General features: G+C 40.7%; 1 protein-coding gene across 9 annotated transcripts in view; it reads left to right on the plus strand.

Annotated features, from left to right (window-relative positions):
• Positions 1 to 21,967, plus strand: part of ADCYAP1R1 (ADCYAP receptor type I) — a 147,846-nt gene that overhangs the window by 14,778 nt on the left and 111,101 nt on the right. For all 9 annotated transcript variants that reach the window (XM_058419915.1, XM_058419913.1, XM_040060529.2 and 6 more), the window contains one exon: positions 17,048 to 17,209. In XM_058419915.1, the coding sequence (XP_058275898.1) occupies positions 17,159 to 17,209 (51 nt within the window). In that variant the 5' untranslated portion in view covers positions 17,048 to 17,158. The remainder of the gene's footprint in view (positions 1 to 17,047; positions 17,210 to 21,967) is intronic.

The following is a 21,967-nucleotide window of genomic DNA, read 5'->3' on the forward strand; positions in this document are numbered from 1 at the left end:
CCAACCCCCTGCCATGGGCAGGGACATCTCCCACTATCCCACTATCTCCAAGCCCTGTCCAGCATGGCCATATGGGATATCCTTGCAGAGGAATGACCTGGAATTAGCTGAAAGATGAGACTGTTGTAGCAATAAGACAAATTTTTCAGTTCTTCCTGAAGAATCCGTGCAGGGTGAACACCCAGTCTTCATCCTGGCAATTAAAGACCCTGAGCACGCTCACAGGAATTTAGTTTTGATTTCCAAGAAAACAAGGCTGGCTGAAACCCTCATGAAAATAGGCAGTCTGGAAGCTGGGAGGATCTTTAGAGGTCACAATGTGTTGTGAAGCTCAGGCAGAACATGGAAAAAGAAGTACAAACTCAATTATTTCTGAATTAGGAGGGCAGTCTGTACAGGCTTCATCTTCAACCAAAGAGACCTAAGAGTGACAGAAGTCAGAATATGATTCATGCCATGGAGGTGTCAGGCTCTTTTTATTAACAGCCAAAAGAGACTAAAATATCTCTGCTTATAATTTAAATGCCAGTAATTAACTGGGAAGAACTCTTTGTCCAGGAGCAGTACAGTCAATTCACTAACACCACATGATTCTTTCTTTGTTCAGAGCATCACGTAATTCTCAGTAAATTTCAATGTCATGAGCAACTTTGTTTTCCCTTCCCCAGTCAGGGCAGAGGGGCTCGTGTGTGTGCATTTCCAAATGTGCTTTTAATTTCTGTTCCATTCTTAGACAGTAATTCTTGATTAAATTGTGAATTGCTAGAAACTAAATCAGAATGAACAATATGGCATGGTCCAATATGGAAAAATCAATGAAAATACAGAAATTAAAATATATATATCCACTTAAAATATTCCTCAAATAACTTCCCCAGTTATTAAAAAAAAAAAAAAAAAAAAAAAAAATCAAACTATGTCTCCTAACTCAGTTATCATCAACCTTTTTTCAAGGTGGGGAAAAAAAGGCAAAAAAAAAATGACAAACAGAAACAGCATTTGTGATTAAATATGGATTGATGATTTGCTATTTTAACACTTTGGATCATTCATTTAAATGGAGATCTCTAATAATGAAGCAGCAAGGTTAATTAAGTTCTAAGTTCTGCTTTGGATGACTTGTGTCCACATTTCACACCAGTGCTTTGGAGCCAAATTTCAGTCTCTCTTGCAAACTGTTCCTTGCTGTTATGCAACTACATTTTTTTCAGTATCTCACCATTATTAAGTGGTTCCAGCCTAGACTTGAATCTTTATCCCTTCATCAAAAACCTGATCAGGTTTGACTCAGCTCTGCAACACGTGGATGCTAAAATCCGAGATCACAAACTGTGCACTGCATGTGTATTTTACATTAAGACACTCGATAGCATCTGAGAAAAGTGAAAGTGATTTTTCTTCGCTCCAGCTTTCCGGGCTCTTTTCATGGGTGAAGCTATTAGAGCAGAATACCAAATTAGGAATTAAAAGATTTACTAGGTTTAAGCAGAGAAATCCCACGTGAGATACAAAATGATACCTTGGTTATGTACTGGGGAGGAGGGAAGCAAGGAGGGGTGAAAGCAAGTAGCACAACAAGAGTTGAACAAATTAAACTGACAGTGCACCATTTACTGAGCACGATGCAAACACATCGATTAAATGGCAAATCAAAGAGCAGGAGAATTTGTTGCAGATTTTATTACTGGAAAATGTTTTCAGACAGAAAATTAGAATATATGCATTGCTAAGACCAAGCTTCATCTGCTCTGTCAAGAATGACAAAATGAATCTGCTGTTTGAGAGTTAAAATCATAAACATCAAGAATAAGAAATAGCACATACAAGAAAAAGGGAAAAAAAAAACAACATAGGATCATAGGAAGACCTTGGGTCCGTGAGTTTTGAAATGTGAAGTCCATGCAGGTGTTTTGCAGCCCTGCAGCTCCCTGAAGACACCAAAACCTCCATCCAGCTCCACCACCTCATCATAACCTCTTGAATATCCTCGCTGAGCTGCTGAGGAGAGTTCCTGACCCAATAGTATCACACTGGCCTTGGCTGGCAAAGATTTATTTTTGCATAGAATCACAAAATCATAGAATCACAGAAAGTCTTGGGTTGGAAAGGGCCTTAAAGGCCATCCATTTCTCACCCCCTGCCATGCGCAGGGACATCTTCCACTATTCCAGAGCGATCCAAGCCCCATCCAGCCTGGCCTTGGACACTTCCACAGCTTCTCTGGCCACCATGTGCCAGGGCTTCACCACCCTCTGAGTAAAGAATTTCTTCCTAAAATCCAATCTAAGTCAACCCAATACTTAACCCAATTCTTACCTGGAATAAATTATGTCAGGGAGTGATCCTACAAGGAGCTGGATGAGGACAGGAAGCAGTGCAGCATGAGTTGGTGTCTCTGGGGGTAATATCCTTTCCAGCACAGCCAGAGCTGGGGACAAGCATGTCTATACCCTCCTTGAGGGGTTTGAAGCATTCCTGTGGGATTTGTGCCCAATGCTGGATTCCTTTTGCCTACAGAGGGTCAGCAGAAGGAAAGAATTCACATCTTCTAATGAATAAATTTCAATTTCCTCTCAGCTAATGCAAATGAATACTATTAACTTAAAAATAGTTGAGAAGAAAGCAGAAGAGTGAAGAAGAAAATTTGTGTTATTCTCTATGCGGGTTTCAGAGGATGTACAGCGGGTACTCGGAGCTAAATTAATCCTGTGTGCATCTGTGATACTGAGGTTACCTGGATGTGAAGTACTCAATGTCCTCCTTTCTCACTCAAGGCACTCTGCAGAAGTCGCTGCTTTAGTCTTCAGAGATGAAGATTCCTTGAGGAGGCCTCTAATTGTGAAAGCAAACTGGGATGTTTGGCTTGCTTCGGGAAACACATGAAAAAGGCAGGTGAAGGAGAAAAAACATACTGATTTCCATCTTAGAGAGATGCTAATCATGGGGCTTTTGGACTGGAGCTGGATGACTGTCACTGAATAATTATTAGGTTTTATTCACCTGCTTATTTATGACCTATAAGACCTAATGTCCTGGTTTGGGATTTGTTTATTGGTTTGCTTTGCTTTTTGGAAGGGTTGATTTTGTATTATCCTACATTATTTTGATTTTCACTGCCATTATTTTCATTGCTGACTTGAAGATAGCACAGAACACCCCACTCCTTTGCAGACCATGAGCCAGAATTAATTTTATAAAACCTATGATTATCCTCCATCAAGGAGGATTTTGTGATCAATCAGAGTCAAGCAGTGCTGGATGGAATTAAGCAATCCAAAAGACATCTAAATCCATGCCACAACATTTTGATTTCATCTAAGTGAGAGACCTACACACCTCCAAAATTGTAGGAAATATTACTGGAAAAAAATATTCTCTGCCTCACACAGAGCTTTCATTTTATGAATGTTTCTGAATAAAACAGTCTTCAATAAAATACCCAATTCTCTGGACATGTCTAATGGCAACCAAGCTGTGCCTTGGAGAGTCCTCTGCACACCATCCCATCCAGACGTCAGCACAAAATTTATTCTGCTTGTCCAAAACCAGCTCTCGCTGTGCTGACTCCAGGTTATCACACATTTAGTTTTATTTGCTGAGAGAAGATCATTCTCTTCCCTTCCTTCCTGTGTCCCTACCCTGCTCTCCCCAGTGAGTTACATGTTTCAGAAAAACACACAAATTCATCCCATGCCTCATTTGCTGCAGCTGGCAACAGACTCCAGGGACAGAAGTGAACTCTGGGATATGGGGGAGGAAATACCATGAAATGCAGGTTTACCTTTTTTACTGCATTTGAAGAGGATTTGATTGGGGTTTGTTTGTTTGGGGGTGGGGGATTTTTTTTTTTTTTTTTTTTTGGGGGGGGGCGGGTGGGTTTAGGTTTTTTGTTCGTTTGGGGTTTTGTTTGTTTGTTTGGGTTTGTCCTGGTTTGGGACAAATTTGGGAGAAAACCCCTGTAGAGCAATATACAGCACAAACAGAACAGACGATTAAGGATACAAGCATCATAAAGTTACCCTAGGACAGGGTTTTTGTTTGTTTGGGGGTTTTTGGTTTTGCTTTTGTTTTTCATTTGTTTGGTTGGTTGGTTGGCTTTGGGGGTTTTATTTGAGTGGTGCCTTCAAAGAAAGGCTGGTCTTTGGTGCAGAATACATTCCCAGGGAATGTTCACCAGAATGGCCTGAGCCAGAAAATGTTGTGAAGGTAACTCGTAGTTATTCTGTGCTACCAATGCCTAATTCCTAGGATGGCTTCCATGTTTAAACACAAAGATATTTCCAAGGTCAGCCAAAGCACAGATAAACCATTAAAATTCGTCGTATGTTTTGCCAGCTGACTCTCACATACCATTGATAGTCTCTCCTTTATTTTCTTGTCCTGGCCCACCTTTAATCCTCTTTTTAATCCTCTGTTTGGATGAGGGAGTCACTTGAATGTAGCTCTGTGCCATCTGCAGCCATGAGGGTCATCAATAATGCAGCCTGCAAAAATGAGGGCTTTGGGACAGGTGGATTTCTTGTCTTCATAAATTGCATCCTTTGAAGGCTGCTGAAGTGGATCTCCCAGTGCTGGAGATCAGTGAAGCTTTCTTTTTCTTGGGTCGCTTTTCTTTAGATTGGATATTAGGAAGTGTTTTGATCCTTTCCAAAATGTTTTATCAAATGCTGACCAGGGTGGGCATTTCCTGTGTTTCCATGAGGAACCAGCCTGGGAAATTGTCCCTGTCTACAGCACTGTTTTTGTAGTTATTCCAAGAGCTTAGAAGAAACCCTCTCCACAGAGTATCCAAGGAAATAGGGGAATAATGTAGAACTGATAAATTATGCATCATGATGAAATTGTGAAATCTTTGGCCAAAATCCTCTGTCCTAAAGATCTTCTACAGGATCAAACCTTCCTTACCCAACGTGCTTGAAAGGCATATGGTGATGATGACGTCTTTTCATTGCCTTTTCAGTTGAGCTTAAATTACATATTGAGCTCAAGGTGGGTGTGAATGAAGACCTGAAGAGAATTTGATCTGATGTGAGGAAAGTAAAGGGAGGATGTTGGAGCAGCAAAGAAAAAACTGTTGCTAAACACAGTATTTAACCTTCATTTGCTGCCCACTGTAAGATGCTACTCATCAGCTGAGTGTAGCTTTGGCAACTTTTAATGTTTGGACTGAATCTTTTAATGCTGTTTCTCAAATCCTTCTCTTTCCCTCCCTTCCTCCTGCTTTCCCTCCCTTCATCCTGATAGAAAATATAGAGAAATGGGATGTAATTAATCTGTTGCTTTGAAATACATAATTTAGGATAATCTAACATAGGCTGTGAACTCTCTGGGGTGTGCTGATTACATCTCAGGGACTACACTGTGGAAATTATCTCAGGTTTAGAGGTACACATTTTAATGAGATAACTCTCACCCGGGGCTCTGAAGGACTCCCCATGGGGAGAGAGGCATTTTCACTGTGTCTTTGAGACATGAGTCAGCCTATTTCAAACTGAGCAGTGGGCACATTGGGGAAGAGGGGATTTCAGCTTGGTTGGATTTACGTGTTTATATCCCGGGTTTTGCTGGGATGCATGACGATAAAATGACAAAGCTATCCAGTGGAAAGGAATAGCACTTTGATTGTTTTCTGGGCCACGAGGGATGTTCCAGTTCCACGTGACACCTCAAGGAAAATGTGAATCACAGCAAGCTGGGTTGCGTCTGATCCGATGACCATCCTGTCAATTTATAAACTTCATCATCAGACAGCTTAATACCTATAATCAGGATTTCCAGCTTTCACTTCAACAGACACATCCAAGAGAGGAAAATTACCCATCTTTTTAGTTTCCGTTGTCTCCTGCTCACACGGGATCTGTAGATAAGATTGCTGCTGTAGTAGCTTGGCATTTGACAGAAGTATAAACAATGCTATAACGGATACAACTGACATCTTCTAGCTGTGTTTGGATGAGTTTCTTTTGGGGGTTTTTTGCACCTCGAGAACTGAAAAAATGAGAGAACACATCATATATTGGCCGATGAGTTCTGCAAGTACTTGTATCTCCGTGTGTGTGTGTGTTCATATGAAATCCTTTTGGTCCTGCATTGTTCTGACCTTCCCAGGTATTCCCTTAGGGCCATATTCTGCCACCCTATAGAGCACCACAGGGCCAACTCATCTTCTAGAACTCCCATATGGAGGTCCATGAGCAAATAATGAAGATGAATATAGAGACAGTCTTAATTACTGGCTGAAAAGATGATTACATGGGAGTGAATCACTTCCGTTCATTTATATTTTTATATTTGCCTTTTTTTTTTTTTTTTCTATAAGTGGTAAAGTGTTTATATTCATAATTATGGTGAAGTGGTGGTGTATGAATTAAGCTGAATATTTACATTATCTAGGGGAAGTGAGGAAGGAAGGGAAGGGAAGGGAAGGGAAGGGAAGGGAAGGGAAGGGAAGGGAAGGGAAGGGAAGGGAAGGGAAGGGAAGGGAAGGGAAGGGAAGGGAAGGGAAGGGTCAAGGAGGGAGAGCCTAAGGCAGGGACTGGCCTTCCGTGTCCGTTCCGTTTCCTGTCCGGGATTCCTTCCATCTTTCCTTGTGGCGCGTTCCTTTTTTCCTCGTTTTTCCTTTCCTTTCCTGCCTTTCCTTTCCGTTCCTGTCCCTCCCTTCCTTCCCCCCTTCCCTTACTTGGTCCCCTCCCTTCCCTTCCCCCCCGCAAAGGAAAGGACTTCCCTTCCCTCCCTTCACCTTCTTTCCTTCCCCTTCCCTTCCCTTCCATATCCCTTCCCTAAAGGAAGGAAAGGAAAGGAAAGGAAAGGAAAGGAAAGGAAAGGAAAGGAAAGGAAAGGAAAGGAAAGGAAAGGAAAGGAAAGGAAAGGAAAGGAAAGGAAAGGAAAGGAGGAAGGAAGGAAGAAAGAAAAAGAAAGAATTTTTTGTCTAGACTCTTCTCTAGGCTAATATCTCTAGACAATATTTTCTCTAGACTCATTTCTTTCTGTGCCAGGCTATGACTGCCTTTTGTGTCAGAACTTCTAGAATCATAGATCCTTTTTGGCTGGAAAAGACCTCTAAGACCATTGAGTCCAACCGTTAACTCAGCATCACCAGCCAGTCCTCAAGTGCTGCATCCAGATGTCCTTGAAACACCTCCAGGGATGCATTTTTCTTTACCAAAGTTTTCCTCCTTGCAGAGAAATTAGTTTACTCTGTACTTTTATGTGAAAATAGGATCCAGCTCTGAATAAGAGCTGGGTGGTTGGGAGTATCTGTTAACAGTGCAGTCTTCATGTGTCAGAGAAATTGATTTGCAAATACTCACATTATATGGAGTCCTCTCAAAATTCCAAGTTTATTTTTACTTTCCACCTCTCTCTGGAAGGCACTTTCAGGTCTTTTTTCTGCTGATGGTCCAAAGCTTTCTTCCAATTCCCAGCTTAAAACTCTTGACCCAACGGTGACTTTGATTTCAATCGCTTTCCTTCCACTTTAAGTTGATACTTCTGCTGTTCTCAGGGCTGTGCTTATTCCACACAGGCTCTCCTGAGCTAATCAAACTGATTTTGTGTTTTATTACCCCTCTGTTTACCAAGAGGAGTTGCACATGGGAGCAAGGCAAAGCGGTGCGCTGGCGAGGGCAATTTCTCGTCTTCCATTCACTGTGGAGGCAGCTGAGGCAAGCCAGCTGTGGATAGAGATGGTTTCCTTTCAGACAGCCAGATTTATGTTCCTTGGATTCCATCCCTGGTGCTGCAGGATCACGTGCTGTGGAAGGTCCTAATAATGTCCAAACGTAATGAGTTTATTAAGCACAATATGGGACACAGCTGGGAGCCCAGGCTGTCAGAAGTGCAATAGGAAAGGAGGACAAAAGGAAACGTGGAGGGAAAAATTACATGGTTTCCAAGTGTTTATGCAGTGTCTCAAACTTACCTTTCAGTACAGCACAGAAGAGTGAAACCATTAAAACAAATTAAAAAAGGGATTTTCACCTTTGACAGGATTTTAGCCCCAGGCCTTTTCTGGGATACATTTCCTTGACAATATTCGCTTGAGGAATCACAATAGTAGAGGTATCTTTTTCTCTATCCAGTGAGAAGCTGGGAAAGACATTTTATCTATCTGTCCCTTTATCAAGATGGGCTGGAGCTCGGCCCATGAAAGCTCTTGATGGTGATTAGAAGTGTAGGGGAGGAGTGTGGATGTTCATCTGGGCCATCACCACAGATTGTCAGCTCAGAATGCTCAGCAAAGTACAAGCTGTTTTATTCAGAATGCCTCTGACTTTGCACTTGAAAACGACAAGGAATTGTACACATGAGGCTAAGAAAGTTTAGATCATCCTCTCTGAACAACTTGGCAATTTTTCCACACTCCCAAGCACCCTTTTCTCAGTACCAAGATTGTATCAGACTGCTTTCTCCACACCATCTTGTAGTTATTCCTTTGGCATCAGGGAAAAGTCAGTTGCTCATTGTATTCCCCTCCTTCCAAACCAACAGATTATTCCCTTTCACTGCCTATTTTATTACTTTTGTCTCCTGCTCTTGTTTCCCAGGAGTGATAGGAGTCTGTTGTGCAGTTGCTGGAGCTCCAAGACTGAAGTCTTTTCCTTGGGTCCATCACCAACTACAGGAACACTCCTGTGGAGTCTGCCCATGCTAAATAAATAGTGGAATGTTTTGTTGAAGATAACCCTTGGCATCTCCTCACAGCTGAGAGAACCTTGCATTCAGTCTGGCTCAGGCCTGGGGAGCAATGGTGGCTTTATAATGGCAGTTTGATCTTAAGATAATCAGCTCAGCCCAACAGCAGGGCTAATTGAGGGCGTTAACAGTGCCACCACACTCTGATAAATGGAATATTTTGAGTTAAGGAATTGGTTTGAAGGTACTCTCCAAGTACTGCACTTGGGAAGATGCTCAGAGACAATGGGGAAAAAAAGTCTCTGGTCCAGAGCTGCATTTTCTGCTCTGCTCTTGCTTTTTCCTCTGCCTGTGAGAGATGTCTACTCCACATGTGCAGAGTAGGTTCAAAGCAGAGCCCGACGGACAGGTTGATGGACAGGTTACAGCTCTTACAACCTCCTGTGATCGTGAGAAACAATATTTACACCTCCAACCAGGGAAGGAAACGCAGACCACCAGTCAAGAAAAGCAAACTGATCAAGGAGCTCATGGAAAACATTGATATGCCAGGTAGAGAACACATTTTCCTGGTTGTGGAGTAATAATTCTGAAGGCTCTTGCCAAGCGCCACTTAAAGCTCTGCTGGAATGGAGCAGCACATCGTTATCTTTATGATCGCAGTATTAATTTCATATTAGCAATGAAGTATCACATTTCCCACAGATGCTTAAAAAGGATAATTGATCTGCTGAGAAAAGGGAATCTTCTCACATGATTTTTTTTTTTTTTTCCTGCTTTGCCTAATGCTTCCTGAATGTGTGGTAGTTAACAATTATTTCCCTGCATCAGAGTGTCTACAGCCTTTACTTAAGAAGTTTGGCCATTTCACCAGGCCTCTGGGGACATCAACAACATAAGGGCACAATCTGGTGGATAATGCAATGGGGAAAATAATGCCAATCAAGAATTTTATTGATGATGTTATATGGGAGACCTACCAAGAAAAGAAATTCTGTGCCCAGGGAGGGATGAATTGTGTTCCATAGCTTCTGCTGTCATGAGAATATCACTGCAAAGATAAGCTAGAAAATCTTGACCTCTGGGTGCATCATCCACTCAAGTCCACTTGAATTTTCAGAGAGTTTGAAGCAGCACCTCCATCAATCAGATATTCAGAGTTATTACAATGTCAAAATACTTGGAGATCCAGAATTAGATGTCATTAACCTTCAATGTTTCATCATATCTGTACTGGTGAAGCAGTAGAATATGAAGGAGAAGAAGTGATATATCATGAGATTTTCTTATATTTATAAAATTCAGACATTTCAAATGGAGTTTGTTTAAAAAACAATCAAGTCTTGTTTAGTTTTATACATATGTCCCAGAAAAGAATAAACTATCAAAGTTCAGGAAAGGCTGGGCTCTATGTCCACATCTATGAAGGGATGGGATATAGAGGATTAGGATTTTGAAAGAGTTTTTGATAATTTTCAGATAATCAAGAAATTAATCAGATCTTTATGTAGTGTAATTTTGGATAACTTTCTTGAATTGGCTGAGCAACACTTACTAAAATTTGTTTTAGAATAGCTTTAGATGTGGGTTTTTTTAATACCTTAGGAAAATTCTATAAAGCTAGAGGACTACAAAATGCAGGAGCTGTCAGGTTATACAGAAGTGATAAAGAGTGTACTTTGTAAGGACAAATTATAATGCTCATATCTTTAGGGAATTTCAATTTAATTTAAACTACTCAAAGGAAAATAATAAAATTAAAAGAAACAAAACAAAACCAAAACCAAAACAAAACCAAACAAACAAACAAAAAACAACAACAACAAACAACAAAAAAAACCCACTCCACCAAAATTGTAAGGGGTGACAGCTGAAGCAAAACATACATGGAAGTTATTACTCTGTGCTAATAAAAGGAACTAAGGTAGTACTGAGAGAAGAGATAGAGGGAAGTCAGGGCTCTGTTTTGCTTACCATTAATTCTTTAGCCTAAACTTTAGGAATGGAATTTTCTGTGTTTGTCCTCATCAGGCCTGAACAAACAGAGGAGAAGAAAATAAGTTCTTGCAAAGCAGTGATTCATTTTTTCCATAATTAGGCATAGTGTCACAGAACCATGGAGTGTTTTGAGGTGGAAGGGACCTTTTGAAAGTCACCCAGTCCAATCCCTTGCCATGGCAGGGGCACTTGCCACGAGACCAGGTCCCTCCAATCCTCATCCAACCTGGCCTCAAGGCATCAAGCTTTAGGATATAAAAATTGCTCCCTGAGGTTGTCTACATCTCCACTGACTGCAGAGAGAGCCTGGGCAGGCTGGGCTGCACTATAAAGATCTTTTTTGATGTGGCAGTGCTGGTTAATGTCTGCACTAATGATCAAGGTGATGGGACAGAGTGCACCTGCAAGAAGGTTGAAGGTTACACAAATTTAGGAGGAGTGGTTGGCAGACCAAGAGGTTGATAGTGCTGTTGCTCAGAGGGAACCAGAGAGGTTTGAGAAACAGGAGGAAAATATGATGAAGAAAGAGACATGCAAAGTCCTGCACTGGGAGAGGAATAATTTCATGCACAAGGGCAGGCTGTGAATCAGCTGCTGGGGAGCAGCTCTACAGAGAAGGACCTAGAGCTCTGGGTGGACACAAAGCAGATCCTGAGCCAGCAAAGTGCCCTTGCAGCGGTGAAATCCAAAAGCATCATCAGCTGCATGAGGAAGAGCCTTGGCAGCACGTCAAGGGAGGTGCTAATTCCTCTCTCTCAGCCCTGGAGTGCCTGGTCCAGTGCTGGGCTGCTGAGAGCATGAACGCAGTGCATTTTGTGCGGAGCCACAAAGATTATTAAGGAGTTACAATGAGAGACTCAGAGAACTATGGATGTTTAGCCTGGAAAAGAGAAGATTTAGGGGGATCTTATCAATCTGTAGAAAGACCTGATGAGAGGGTGCAAAGGAAAGGGCTGCAGGCTCTTTGTGCTGACGAGAGGCAACAAACACAAACAGACGTACAGGAAATTCAGCTGTAAGATAACACTTTGTTATTGTTAGACTGGTCAAATACTAAAGGAGGTTGATCAGATAAATTGTTGAGTCTCAACATTTGAGATATTCAGACACTGATAGGAAATGGGTTTTGAATAACCTGCTGTAGCTGACCCTGCTTTGAGCAGTGCAGTCGGACTAGACAATCTCCATGGGTCCTTCCTACCCCCAGTTCTGTGAATCTTCTTTATCAGTCACTCTTTGTGCAAAACCACTTTGCTTTTATTTATTTCCTACACAAGTCTTCATGGAATTAAGTGAAAATGATAATCCTACTTAATATAGAAATATTTGGACACCTAAGCTCTTGTTTGTATATGGGAGTCTCAGCATCTGCGGTTTACATTTTCCTACTTCTGTAATCACGCTTTTATCTTCACTTTTTGAAAGAGAGTTCTACTAAAATTCATAGGTGTTTCTTGAGTTTTATACAAGGAAAAAAAAAAAAAAATCAAGAGCTTATTCCTCCAGAAAGTAAAGTGATTATTACTGAGTATTGCTAACAGTCTTGCATATTTGTTAACACTGAAATGCCTAAGCCAGGCAGCAGCTGAATCTATTTCTTTCAAATATATCCATGCAAAATTGTTTCAGTGCTGTATCAGCTCCCTTTTAAATTTTGTTTTCGTAGGCAGCAATTTTCCTGCACAGTGAAAAACTGGATGCCAGCAGAGTCCGCTGAATGCATCTGTCATGAATGGATATTTTTCAGCCTATGATTCCCACATCAGCTTACATGTTAGAATGATGGGCAGACTGCATCCATCTGTGTGGACCATTCTGTGAAAAAATTCCACGTTGTTGGTGGACAACTCTTTCAGGCAAAAGTGTGGGATTTTTGCCTGAGACCCTCAAGACATTCGTATGCAGCTGAAAAAGAGTTTTGTCCTTTGTAGCAGTAAATCTTTCCTGGAAATCCACCTCTTAGACACCCTGATGTAATGACTCTTTGAATCCTGTTTTGTCATCGACAACAGACTCAGTGAGTGGGAACAAGGACTTGAGAGACTTTCCAGTTAAGTACATAAAGGGAGAATAAAAATCTCCGTGGTTTATAGAAGAAAGTACAGAGTCAGACCCTTGGCTGCTGTGACCCATGAAGAAGCTTTAATTTCAGCAAATTTAGAAAGTAGGTAAACAAAACCAACCCAACATACTTAAACTTCAAGAGATAATAACTCCTCTATTAAAGATAGTGGAAAGATCATGACATTCTTTTCCTCTGCCTTAATAGGATTGCTCTTTGTGGAGTACTTTCCATGGAAAGCTTTAGAGCTCTCGCTGTCTGGTGTTAAATCTTCTTTTAGCTGTTCTGTTGCCTTAAATATATCGTCATCAATTTATTGACACCCGAAACAATCAAATTCCTTCTCAATCCTTTGTGGTAGGTGAAACTTTGCTGGTTTGCGTTCCATATTGCTGTTCCATCTATTTCAGACCAGAGGTGGGATTATTCTGTCCATATTTAGATATCCACAGTGTAGATGTCAACAAACATGCAGGCTGTCCAGGATTCCTTTACACTGTGGGAGAGGAGCTGGAAGTTTAGAGGAGATGGTTAAAATAGGTCAGACAAAACACTTTCTTCACATGTCTGCTTCTCTCTGTTGATATAAAAAGAGACTTGACAATGAGCTCATGTGTGAGGATGTCTCTGCCTAAAGAGAGAGGGTTTCTAAAATTAGGAGACGTGTCCTAGGTCACTGAGGGGTTGATTTCCCAACTCTGCTCATGGCTGGTGAGCAGGAACATGAGGAAGGGGCGCTGTGCCTTTTAAATAAATGATGTAGCTGGAATACCACATCTAGGAACTTGCAGGAGGGAAATCATGAAGTGCAAGGGGTTTTGCACCTTTTATTGAGAGCCTAAAGATAGAAAAATATTGAGTGCATAATGAAAGGAGTTCCAGCCCTCAGGAGAGACACTAAGCTGGTCAGGGGGCTGGAACAGCTTTTCTATGAATTCAGGCTGAGAATTGTGACTGTTCATCCTGGAGAAGAGAAGGTTCCAGGGTGACCTTAAGGCACCTTCCAGTACCTAAAGAGGGGTCAAAAGAAGGCTGGAGAGGGACTTTGTGTTGTGAAAGTCCAAGGGAGAACAGCTTTAAACTGAAGGAGGGTAAATTGAGATTAGATATTAGAAATAAATTCTTTACTGTGATGTTGATGAGGCACTGGAACAGGCTGCCCAGAGAAGTCGTGGACTGACAATCCCTGCAATTGTCCAAGGCCAGAAATCTGCTCTCGTGGAAAGTGTCCTTGTCCATGGCAGGAGGTTGGAATGATGATCTTCACATTTCCTTCCAACCCCAATCTAGGATTTTATGATAATTACCTGTCCATATATTTTGCACCCAGTAATTCTCCTCCCATGTTTATTCTTCATAGGGAAATGTTCTTCGTGTCTCTAAGAAGTACTGGAGTAACTGTGCAGGGGGTGGTTGACTTTTCTGAAATGTATTCAGTCTGCAAAACCTCAATTTCTTCTGCACGTTGTCAGAAACTCTCAGATTTCCACACCTGGGAAACTCTTGGTCACGGGGCAGGAGGAGGATGTGCAGGGAGGCCCTGCCTGGGCACTGAAGTGAGATGAATTAAGTAATGAATCAATCACCACTGATCTAAACCATTGTGGGCCAGCTTTGAAATGTGTTGGTTTCTTTTCAAACCACTGGCACACGTCCCAGAGGACCACAGCAAGGAGCCCAGCAGATCAGGTGGTTTCTTTTGGGTGAGATCTCAGTAAGAGCTCGTAACTGCCTTGGAAAGCCACTAAAAATCCTCTTTCATTCACCAAAATAATTCCTCTATTTCATTCATCCAGTGAGTATTTTACCCATATTTGATACAGGGACTTTTTACGCTTTTGAGCAGTGGTTTATTACCTTTTTAATGTCTCCCTGGGAGTAGCCCCATGGTACCTAGAAAGGTCTCACTGAGTGGTTTTGTTCCTTGGCGACATCAGATTGTGCACCTGACTATTGTGGGCTTCTCACGGAGGACTTGTCCTCAGCAGCCTCCAGAGACTTTCTTCAGATGGTGAAAGAAATGGGCACTTGCAGCAGAATAAGTTTTGCCAGAGATTTTCCAACCTGCCCTTGAAGCAACTCAGATACTTCCATAAAGAATCTGCTGTGGCAATGGAAGTATTCCCAGTGGACAAACCAATTCCCCTTCAGAGGGGATGGATTATTTTCTTACGTCACTAAGTGACCAAAACAATGTTCTTTGTTTTTTTTTTCTTCTTCCTGTATATCAACCATGCTTGAAATGAACCCCTTAAACCCATTCTATTTTAGCAACCATCAGCTGATTTCCAGACTCTCAGACACTTCAACAGCTCTTCTGTTTCACCAGAGATAACAGATGATTATTTTGAGGAACTGTTTATCCATAACTGAAAGGTGCAACCCCTCTGTTATTGGCTCTCCTGACTTCACTATTTTTAATTACAGTGGCAGATGCAGATAACACAACGTGAAGCATCATTAATGAAATTACAGGATTTATTAATCATTCAAGCTTCCCTTCCAAATCCAATATTGATATATGTATTTCTTTTTCTCAATACTGAATGGTAATGTTTTAGCAGCATTGCCTATATTAAAAAAAAAAAAAAAAAAAAGTTCATTTTTCTAGCATAACATAGCTGATAGTTCTTATTTAGGAGGTAGCTGGGCTTAAATTGGTGATAGAGATAACTACAATTTAATTGATAATAGGGATAAGTAGCCTTTAATTAGTAATAGGTAAGCTCTGTATGTGTAACACACATACCCAGAACAGCTCAACAACACAAAAGGTTCTGCTGCAGATCCAGGGCCGAAGTTCTGGTAGCTGTTATTCCCTAATAAACACTCCAGCCTCCGTGGATGACACCAAGGCCTCAGCCCAGTATTTGGTGCAGGTTTCCATGACTACCTTGAAGGCAAAAAAATGAAGTAGATTCTTTTATTTTCCTTGCAGCATGTGAAAGAAAAGCCATGAAATGGTTTGCAGATGCTCTTGTCTCTTTAGAAACTCCTTTGAAACTCAGACAAGACGGAGAACAACCACCCTCCGCTTTTCAAACCTAGGGATTGCTAGGTTAAAGTAAAAGGAGTGTGTTTTAAAGGGCACCACTTTTCCCCCAGGGCATCTGTATATGTCCACCTTTTAGTCAGGCATTTCCCACCCTTCCATTGCATTTTAATAATTTCCTGATGCATTACAGTGACAGAATGAAAGGACAGAGTACAACCTCCACACCCCTCTCTGGCTTTTCTGGACTGAGCTGCACACAGGAGTGCAAATGATCAGGAAACCATTTCAAATCCAATGGCTGCTAATGCTTCTGTCTGGTGTTGTCTTGCTCCTGTTAATGGAATTCCAAGCCCTCACGGCTGAATGTCACCAGGGATGTTTGCTGTCCTCCTCAGCTGAGATCTTATCAATTGCTCATTATTTGATAAACCATCAGAAATACAGTTACGTAATTAAATTCAGTGCCAGAACAGAGCGTGAGTGACTGATCAAGTGAGGAGAGAAGAAAACAGATCAGTTTAGAGTGGATTTCATGAATCATTGTTCTCCCAAAATATAGAGAGAGATTAATTCTCCTGTTTTATTTTTTGATTGAAAGACTCTCCCCTTTCTAAATGCTGATGTCCTGGTGGTGTGTTGCAGTCAGTATAAAACTTGAGTGTCCTTTGGTTCTAAAATTTCTTTTACAAATCATTCCTTTACAAATCAAAGTAGGATAATGAGAAATAAATCCGAATCTTAAAACACCTTCCCCCTAGTCCTCAATTCTTTCTGGAAGTCACAGATATGGATGACATTGTTGTTCATATAAATCGTTCCTGATTATCTCCTGGATGAATCTTTAGCCTGAGACCACAATTCATTCCTTTGCCCTCTACTGCCAAGTTCTCAGAAAAGTTATTAACAAGCTTATTAACAGGCTAATAACAAGTCTAGTAATGGATTTTGTTGTCTGGACAAACTATCTTGGGAACCAGACCCCTAAAAAGCCCCTGGACAGTTTTGCTTTTAGGACAATACAGAAAATCATGCAGGGTGAACCACAGCTCCAGAGATGAAGCAGACAGGTCTTTTTTCTTGCCAAAATAATCCAACCTTCCTTCTCCCCTGGGTACAGTTTAGGTGTTTGCAGCTACAGATCTTGTTCCAGCACTTATTTGACACAAGTTACTGATCATACAAAGTCCTTTGCCTTTAAATTAGATATCCAAGACCACCTTTAAAATCTGCAAAAGCCTGTTTAATCTCTAATAAGTGCAACTCGCCGTTCAAGTGTTGGGTTCTCTTTTTTCTGTCCATTTCTTTTTCATCCTCTCCGTGGTTTACATATTAATAATAATTTTTCTCTTCTTCTGCAGAGATCTGAGCCTTGATGTGAAGGCATCAACCAAAATATCTGCAGAGAGATCTGTGCTTCAGCCCTAATCACAGTGTTAACGAGCAAACCTTGTCCAAAATTAGGAGAGAAGATGGCCTTCAACTGGAAGTTCTGCTTCTTCAGCCTCGTATTGCTTCCTGTGGTAAGGAAAAATTATTTTATTTGCATTGTTCTGATGTAAATACGTGTTCTCAAGGCCAACAGTTGCCAAGAGGGAGGGATCTGCTGCTGACACTGATTCTGGATTTTTCTGTGTGGTCTCGAAGTTTGGATTAAGGCTTTTCCAGCCTCCTTTGCTAATGAATTAGGACTGTGATCACTGCTCATCCTGAGAAGGGCAAGTCCATCCCTTGAGGGCATTTGTTCATTGTTTTTAATCAAGATTCAAAATAAAATAAAGTAATAAAGAGGGGAGGGGGGGAAAAAAAAAACAAACAGAAAAAGTGAGTCTTCTGTCTCAAATCCATTGGTTTAAGAATTTTTATTTTCCAGACAGAGGGATAAAATTAGAGATTCTCTTCCTCTCCCCCAACTTGTGAAACCTAAACCTTGAGATATCCCAGGCAGTGCTTTTGGAGGCCCCCATTTTCAGAGGAGCAATTTTAAGAAACAATACAAATGTGCCTCTAAAGATATTAAAGGCACTTAAAATCATCCATCATCTTTCTGAAGATATTCGACTCTTTATGAAGGTGACGGGGATTAATTTCCCCACAACTCCTTACTTACTAAGCAACGTGTTCTTCCATTAATAACTCAGTGTTAACACGTCTGGGGATTGTAATTCTCCCTCTCCATTGTCCCTACACACAGTGACTGCATCTCTCCTCACATAACAGCCACAAAACCACTGAACAAAATTTTATTTTGTCCCTTTGTAGCTGTGAGGAGTCGTACATGAGCCCTGCAGTTGCATTTCAACACGATTCTGTGCTCAGCCATTGATCACAAATGTGCTTTCCAGCCCTTCTCCAGGAGCATTTCTCACAGGGATTCAGTGACAAATAGCACCAGGGTTTAAATCCTCCTTCTTATTCCTATTAAGAGCCTTCTACAACTGCCATGCAAATGCTTAACACTTGCTTAATACACAGATACTCTTACATGGCTGTGCTTTAATAGGTAGTATTTGAAAGAATTCATGACATTTAGTTAGTTTTATTTTTAAATGACAGCTATTTAATGGAATGGTGGCGTGACCAGAACATCTTTTAGCAGTTATTGCAGTTCTTTTTGCTCTTGTGTATCAATTATGTGGCCTGTCTCATAGCAGGCAACACACAGAACTTGTTTTTGCTTTGGCACACAAAAATACACTTTCTTTCCTTTTGGCTCTTATTTAAGAGTCCATTTCACTGCCCATCGGACGTGTGGCATAATTCAGCTAAATTCTGTAGAACTGGAACTGGTGCCACAGTTGTGTTCATCCAAATTATACAGTCCTTTACATACACATACGTGATCTTGGAATTTTTATCTAGGGAATGGGTCCTGTGACTCTTCCTTGGATTTCCTGGTCAGGTAGAAATGATTATTTATTAAAAACTGAGTAAGTTTAATTTTTTTACTACATCTCTAAAATTACTACCCTAAATTTCCTCTAATGGAGAGGGAAATCCTCCCAAATTTAACCTGATTTAGGTAATGATGTTCATGTGACATTCCTGACTATAAAAGGAGTTTGGCTCAAATTCAGATGCTGTTTTTTTGGACAAAGAAGTCCGAAAAAAAGCATAGGCCATGGAAGTGTTGATGACATGGATACTGCCCTGGGAGAAGCTGAATTCCTGGGTATGCACGCATATTTTTCAGACTGCTACCAAAATAATTAAATGACTGAAAAGACAAAAGGCATTTCTGTTAAATGACCAACAACCTTCAATATTTCAAGGTTTTTCAGTGCTCAGCTTGAGACCCTTGAAAGGTGTCTTGTTATTTAGAGGTGAACAGTTTTTAATTAAGGAAATAAATGAACAAATCTCTGGAGCCCTCAGATGGGTGACCTTCGTGGCAGATGGAGAAGGACAGAAAATTCCCAATTGCTCACGTTTCAGGACATAACTGTGGTTGCTGAGCTGGATAATTAGTGATCAGCTCCAGCTTGTGGAAAGAACAGTTCTTAATGAAATACCAAATAGCAAACCAGAGCTAATAAGGAAAAAAAAACCCAAACCCTGCTTTATATTTGCTGCTTCTTCAAAGCTTGTGGTCTTATTTATAATTATAAGGTTTTACTGCAGTCTTTTTGCAGGAATCCAGATATTAAAGTAAACCATTTAACACTCATGAATTGGTGTGTTTGCACACACTGGGCCCATCACAGAGATTAAACAATAAGTTGTGTATAAGTATTCATTTCACATTGAATCCCTACATTTCTTTCCACAGACTAAATTTCAGGAACTATATGATGTCATTTATGTTTCTTCCCTTGCTGTGGTGCTTTTGCAGTTCTTGTGGTGACAATTCTTGTGGTAACACATTTCTCTCAACTGGGGCACACCCTTCCCCTGCAAACCATCTCCAATGTGCTGTGCTGATTACCTCAAATTGGCACTTTCCTGTCATGCAGGACAGGAAATTTTCTACCAACAGAGTGGATATGTCTTTTAAAAAACTTAGAGTAATTGAAAATCATCTCAGACTCCACAAAGTTCCTGGAAAAAACTGTTTATATACTGCTTTCCTCTAAGCACGTCTGGTCAGACCCACTTTACCCACAAAAGCCCCCAAACTGATGTCCACGTCCATAAACAAATCAAGAAAAGAAAAACAGAGAACCAAGTATGAGTGAAAAATTCCAGGTTGCTTCAAGCATAGGCTCCAACCATACAACAAGAATATAACGTGTTAAGAAATAATTAGAAATGAGCATTTTAAGCTAGTTCTAACTGTCAGAGTCAAGGGTGGTTCAATTTTTCATATGTTTACCAGGCTGTACTGCATTAACCTAACCCATGAACCACTCAGGGCTGAAGGCACCAGGATGCCTGCAAGGCCTTTAGAGGAATTCTTGAACTTTACATTTTTTCCACTTTCCTAGATTTCAATGCCTATGTTGCTATTTAACTGGTTTTAACCCATTTCTTTCAGCTGGCTCAGCTCTTCCCAGCCATTTCCATTCTTTGCTTTGGGTGAAACTCTAAACAGCCTGGGATAGTGAAAGGAGTCCATAGCAGGAACTTGGAACTGGATGGTCTTTGAGGTCCCTTCCAACCCAAACCATTCTAGGATTCTGTGTTGTCTCTTTTTTTTTGTTTCTGAATTCACTTTCAGTGGCATTTTGATTGACTTTGCATTCCGTTCATCTGTGATAACACTGGGTTATGGTTTTGTATGTTGGTTTGTTTGTTTGTTTTTCTTTTTAATTGGAAAATATTAACAAAAATCATCATAACATTATGGAGGAGAAAGGATCCTAAGCCATTGTTCCTTTGTCTATTTCCAAATGCACTTGAGAAACAAAGAGTTTTCATGACTCACAAAGTTGGCTTGGTGTATGAACTGAATTTTAAATGTAACTGCAATGCAGGTGTTCCAACTGTCCGGAATAATTTGATCAGATGTGTTTCTTCACCTGATATTTGGAATTTCCTGTGGGTGCATATTTAATATCGCTAAGCTTTAATGTTTCCAGCTGTAGAATATTCTGTGCAATGTTTGATCAGCTGGGAAGAATGTTCTCTTTTAAAAAAGGGAGAAATATGGAAAAGGGAAAGTGTAAGCGATGCCTCTTGTGTAACAACATTGAAGTGTGATCTCTGAGTGAGAGTCAGATGGGCAAATACAGATAGGGATGTACAGGCAGCACCTCACAGAGCAGAGAATGATACCCGTATCTGGTGATAGTTCAGTAGTTCAGGAAGAGGTGAGGAGAGAAACTGAAGTCTTTGCTCAGCCCCTGTTTGCTGAAGGAGGGAATATTTCTCAATCTTTTCAGGGTGTGTATAGGCTACAGAGCAGAGAACTCTCTGTATCCTCTATTATTCATCTGTGGCTGTCACTTCCAGTGCCAGGCTGCCTTCAAATGGAATAATCTCCATTCCAGCCTCTGTTATTTTTAAAAGATGAGGCACTGTTGTGGTTTCACATTCACTATATTTTGGTCTTGGTACTTACTTTTTTTTGTGGGAGAGAGACTAGGAGAAAAACAAAGCAGGCTCAACCTTAAAATTAACAAATAGTTTATTAACATACACTAAAAGAATAGAAAAAAAAAAGTTGGGAAAAAAGAAACTAAAATGGAATGAAACTTCAAAAACACTTTTCCCTCCCCTTACAAACTGTTCACTTTCTTACAAAACAACATAAAGAGACAAAACTTGTAATTTTCAGTCAGTTTCACTATCTGACAATAGTCTTTCATCAATTCATTAGGGGAAGAGTATCTTCTAGAGTCATGGATCCCACTGACAACTTAGAACAGTTCTCTTGTGGGTTTTTAAACTGTCACAAAAACAACCGCCCAGAGAAACCTGCCTTTGTGACCCTCCCAGGAGCAGTTTCCCAAGCTGCTTATGGGTCATGGGTCTTAGACTTTTGCATACCGGGGTGTCACCTTTTAAAGATGAATAACTCCAAAGCAAAGGATTCTTCGTCTCAAGGTACAGAGATATCTTCTCACTTCTTCACTGGCGCAGGGGGCTTCTCATCTTTATCTCCGTTCAAGCATCTTATAGGATATTACTCAGTTCATCACAAACACCTTTCCTTAAATCTACACACAAATTAAGACAAACATCTCCCCAAGTGCATATCTTTCCCATGATTTAAAGGAATGACCTAAATATAGAGTTCATTTCCATGGCTCAAGTAAGAATAGAACAACCAATTCTTCAGCCCTCTGTCCCAACAGTCTTTTCACTCTTGCTCTACTGACTTCATGCTGTTGTTCTTTATG

This window comes from Hirundo rustica, chromosome 1 (genome assembly GCF_015227805.2).
Source record: "Hirundo rustica isolate bHirRus1 chromosome 1, bHirRus1.pri.v3, whole genome shotgun sequence".
Taxonomy (NCBI): Eukaryota; Metazoa; Chordata; class Aves; order Passeriformes; family Hirundinidae; genus Hirundo; species Hirundo rustica.